At 51.3% G+C, this 5,049-nt stretch overlaps 1 protein-coding gene across 1 annotated transcript; it reads right to left on the reverse strand.

Annotated features, from left to right (window-relative positions):
* Window positions 1-602: 602 nt before the first annotated feature.
* CONPUDRAFT_160584 (uncharacterized protein) lies at window positions 603-4,363 on the reverse strand (the record flags this gene model as incomplete). Its single annotated transcript, XM_007777726.1, has 9 exons — window positions 603-925; window positions 985-1,745; window positions 1,797-2,094; window positions 2,143-2,534; window positions 2,584-2,732; window positions 2,783-2,951; window positions 3,002-3,180; window positions 3,237-3,992; window positions 4,040-4,363. 9 exons carry the CDS (start codon window positions 4,361-4,363, stop codon window positions 603-605), a joined length of 3,351 nt encoding a protein of 1,116 aa, XP_007775916.1.
* Window positions 4,364-5,049: the final 686 nt, after the last annotated feature.

The following is a 5,049-nucleotide window of genomic DNA, read 5'->3' on the forward strand; positions in this document are numbered from 1 at the left end:
TCCCAATGCCGATGCCACACAATACTGTCAGTGTCATTGAGATGGCCGACACCTGTACAGGGAGGCCGACACCGTTAGGGTCGCTGTTTTGATTGACCCCTGTTGTTGGCAAAATTTCCACACCGGTGCTTCCCACTTTCTCGAGCACTAAAATGCAGAAACTCCTATATCATGTGACCGAAAACCTGCTGGCAATCCGACTATTTAAGTTATGTGGCCGAAAGCTCATATTCTCCTATGGGTTCCGAGATATCTTCCATTGGAAAATGTCGGCCAGCTCCCGAGAACACATACTCAAGGAGGTGGCCAAGCTTTCGCTGTCAATGAGAATAAAGTGGAATTTGGCCAAACAAGAAGGCTCTATTTTGAGCAAAGTCAGACACCACCAATGTCAAATCCGGATGAATTGATATCTCGCCGGCATGACCACAGATGGGCTATAAATACAAAGGCATGTTTCCCCTGCGAACGTCGGCCACACCTAACGTATGTCGTCGTCCACCTCGTCATTACTTACCATGCTGTCAGTGTGGGCTGTTTGCTTGTGGGAGTTTATGCAAAAAGCAATGATTTTTGGCTCTCGTCTATGCACAAGTATATAATCACGTAGAATGTCCTTTCCATGTAGTATCTCCGTTGGAATCCAGGCCAATGTTGAAGTCTGTAGGCGGTGGTCGGCGTGCCAACAGATCTTGGAACACTGATTGAGCCATGGCCGACAGGCGGGTGGCAAGCACCTCTCGTCGGCGTGCGTAAGCATGGTGCCCATCAGCCTTTCCGGCGTCTGTTTGAGACAGTGCTTTCCACTTCTCAGCTTGGTGTGACCACGCCTTTGGTATCCACTTCATCTCATGCCTGAGAATAGTGAGCTCCTCCTTTGCACGATCTGTCCGACACTGTGCACGAGTCCAATGCATCCGTGCAACTATACAGTGACCAATCAAGTGTCAGTGATATTATCGTGGATTACTTTGCACCACATACATTCATTCAGGAGTTCGTCCCCGCCAGGACCGGCCAGTTCTCGTTCGATATCGAGTGTCCAAAACCACGACAGCCCTTCATGCCTGATGCCAGTTTGGTCGGGCCGGAGCTCTGCTGTGCAAGACTTCAGGTCGGCTTGTGTCATTACCTGGTACTTGGAAAACGTGGCCGGATCCTCGGCCAGCGTCAGCATGGCATTGCGGGCATGATTGTAGTAGAGCCGTTGGAGATCAACCTTTGCAGTCTCAGTGTCGAGCCTAGCCCGGGCACTAGCACCTTGATGTTGACTCCCCCGTGCAGCTCGGATATCTTTCCGATACATGACCGAGCGTCGGCCAATATGAGACTGAATCTTCCCAATTGCATCGTGTGCCTGGCCGGTACGGAGTTTGAGCTCGGTGTCGAGAACAAACTGCAGGCCATGTTCAATGCAGCGCTCCCTTCCAAATGCCGACGGCAGTCCAATGGTGCGAGTCTCCGGCTCCAGTGTAGCAATATCGGTCTCTTCCTCGGCATCAGGATCGAGCTCTTTCCCGTCTTCAGGTGAGCCTTCGAGTGTGTCGGCACCGGCCCCTGCTATTTCCAGCTGGTATATTGCCCTGAAGTCTGCACCCATAAGAAGGCCAGCCATGAACGTGGGAGCGTCTTCTAAGAATTTGCCCATCTCTACCAGTAGCTTCTTGCGTAAAGCATCCCTTTGTCGGGCCTCACCAACAATGACCCTCTTCTCCATCTTGCGACAGAGCACCTGTACATCAATTCTATAGCCAGTCAGTTGGTGGCAGAATATGGCCGACGCCGACAAAACATACTGGAGTTGCTCGACATCAATGCCCTTGTTAATCCAGCGAACCAGTGGAGAAGCCGACTTTTGGACATCAGTCACCTGATGTGAGTGATCCGATCGGGAGGCAAGTTTCAAAACCCGAACTTTGAAGACATCGTCATTGGCTGCGACGTTGGTCGGCCTATTGGAGTATGCAACGGTCAGACGGTGAGACCACTGGGAGACAGAGTCTGGGTTGCACACTGCAACAATGTCAGCCAGATCCTTGCTAGCGGCCTGGTAGCGTTTGAGGGCAATGGGCCAGCTGCGAGTCACAGTTTTGACTTTGGGCGGATGAGCTGCAAGCCGACACCCGGATCCAGAGCACTCACCAGCCCTGTAGTTTTTCTTCTGGTTTGTCGACCTCATCAATCCATTGATCCAATCGATTCTTGCCCAGGCCGACATCCGCTTCATGCTTTCGGCACTCCTATTCATCGGCGACCAGTTGCTTTCAATGATTTCGCCGGACACAATTGCAGCTCCCCATATGTGGTCGGGGTTGTATCTGGCAAAGCATAACTCCCGATGACCGTGCACATGGAACATACCGATGGCAGGGATGATTTGGACACCAGGTGGTAGTGACAGCTCTGGTGCCGCTGCGATCCGTTGGAAGAATTTGATCAGGTATTGGCAGATGATGTCATAGAACACGATGATCTTTGGAAGCATGCAAAGTTGCCAGATCACCATGCAAAGCGCGTAGTCCGTATATATTTGCCTGTACATTGTCAGACCTCAATGGTGGCCGACAATGATATTTCGCATACCTTTCGCCTCCATCCACAAAATCGACGACAGAGTTCGGAAACCAAACCCCGTGTCGGGCACATACCAATGCTGCAAGGCCGGACACAGCCAGGTGATTGTGACGTCGGCCGGCCTGTGATATTGCACGGTAGTCATTACATGTCGATGGCTGCCGTTGCACATTAGCTGCATGTAGTGGTTGGAGTAAATCAGACTCACATAAGCTATGTCCTTGGCAGTCGCAATATGCTTAGCATACTTGGCCTTGTCCACTGTATATCCTAGTCCATCAGCAAGAGCGACATCGTTTTCAGGCCGGCGCTTGGCATAGCTTTGTTGTTTGAAGTTCCCGTCCACCAGAATTCGGCCATAGTAAAGCCACTCTGGCCTACATAGGAGGGTGAGCATGCCATCAGTGTAGCAAGACCTTCATCTTACCCATTCTCCTTCCAGTTCTCATCCAAGTTGACACCAGGCTGTGGACATGCCACACAGAATGGTGCCAGGGAACCGATTGCCTCCTCCATGGCCGACTGGCCAAACCCGTGACCTTCTTCCTTGCGAGTAGTTAGCCGGAGCCATTGCCTTGCACATCTCATGAGCTCTCGGTACCGGTCCTACAAGACGTTCAGTATATCTATCAATTTGTGCAAAAGCAAAGGCTTAAGCGTACTGGTACAGAGTCCGGAAATGCTTCATTGCTCAACCGTATCAGACGCCGGAAATATGCATGAGCTGGCTCCTTGCTCTCAAAGTTGCATATCAGAAAGTCGTCCAGCACCTCAAATGTGAAAGCAGTCCTGGGATATTGTTGAGATGCAGGGTACAAACGCATATCAAACAGCTGCTCGTCCTTGGATGTGCCTCCACAGGCGCACCAGACGACAGGAAACTCGTATACGCCGGATTTGTCGACCACAATGAGATGCCGGCGGTGCTTCTTGCTGGCCGACGTCTCTGTCCGAGTGAACTGTGTGTACCTCCGGCCAAGATTGAAGTCAGCTGGAGCACTGTCGACATCCACAATGGGTTCTTCCTCGTCCTGTCCTTCAGGGAAGTCTTCGTCCTCCCAGTCGTCGTCATCAGCATCATCATCATTGGCGGTGCTTGCATCCGCCTCTGTTAAATGAGGGCAACAATCTCCACCATGGCCCATGTATAGCTTCACGCCGAGTTGTGCAGTTGTAGTTGCCTCCCAGTGATCGGCCTCCCAGTGCTCGACCTGGTGAAAAGGCAGTAGCCGGTGTGCCTTCCGCATACAAGTGGTGCATCCCTCCGGCGTGCCCAAGCAAGAGAGACACCGCCAAGTACTGGCAGGCCCTTGGCATGTCGGACAGTTGTCGCCACTAGATCGCCGTTCCATATCAAGTAGCTTGCTCAGGTACTTGTCCTGAAACTTGAGCCACTTCGCCATTAGGTCGCATTGCAGCTTTCACCGAGTCAGTATGAATGGTATGTACAATTCAGTTGACATACCCATCTTGGCCGGATTGTCTTCTTTGGGGGGACCTGATACTCAACAGTAGGGATGATATCTTCGACCAGGTCTTCAACAGTGCTACGTGTCCTCTTTGCTGGCCGGTCTTGTGGTTTGTCGGCGTCCGTCATATCTTCTTCAAAGCGAACTGTCTTGGTCCTTCCACGCTTTTTGGTGACGGCTTCGTACATCCGCTTGACTTCCTTCTTTCCCTTCTCCACCACACGCCCAACCGCTTGCCGGCCCTTGCCACCAGTGGATTTGGGAACTTTCCCCACCGCCGGCCCCACCCCTTTCCGGCCAGTGCCGCTATCAGGGCCCATAGCTTGCGAACTGCACCAGAGACTGGAGATAGAAAGCAGAGATTCACAACGACACACACAGAGGGAAAGAAAGCATTGGCACCATCAATTCGCACGAAGGAACAACAGTGGGTATAAAAGGGACGGGGAGAATGTAAAAGCGCTTGCTTGCTAATCCAACGGACACATTAGGTGTTATCTTGACATCGTCAAATCGCACTATTCCCGTCATATGAATCGCACTACTCCCGATCAATTTCTCCCAGTTGGGAATATTGCCGTCGGTCCGGCGGTGAATAGGAACATGTGAGTTTCATTTCCCCCGGAAGGCCTTGGTTGCCGATGCAAAGATCCGATCTCACATGGATCAGGGTCAGATTGAATTGAACTCTGTAGCTTTTTGATCAGAATTAAGCTTTTGATGCCGAGGAAGTACTCGGTTCCCCGCAGAGTCAATGTTGCAAAGCTGAAATGTCCTTTTGAATTTCTGCTGTTGCATTGTGCCGGCCACATAATACACTGCACCCATTGTGGCATCCTTCATTAACACACTCTGCATTGTCCGCCCCATGGCTAGCGAAGCAGTAACACCGGTGTGTCAACCTTTGGGCCTCAATATCGTGCTACTAGAACCACATGAATCATCATTGATTGCTGGTGTTTTTGTATTTTTACCTAAAGTGCATCTTCATTGCAGGTCTGCACAA

Source organism: Coniophora puteana, assembly GCF_000271625.1.
Source record: "Coniophora puteana RWD-64-598 SS2 unplaced genomic scaffold CONPUscaffold_32, whole genome shotgun sequence".
NCBI classification, from domain to species: domain Eukaryota; kingdom Fungi; phylum Basidiomycota; class Agaricomycetes; order Boletales; family Coniophoraceae; genus Coniophora; species Coniophora puteana.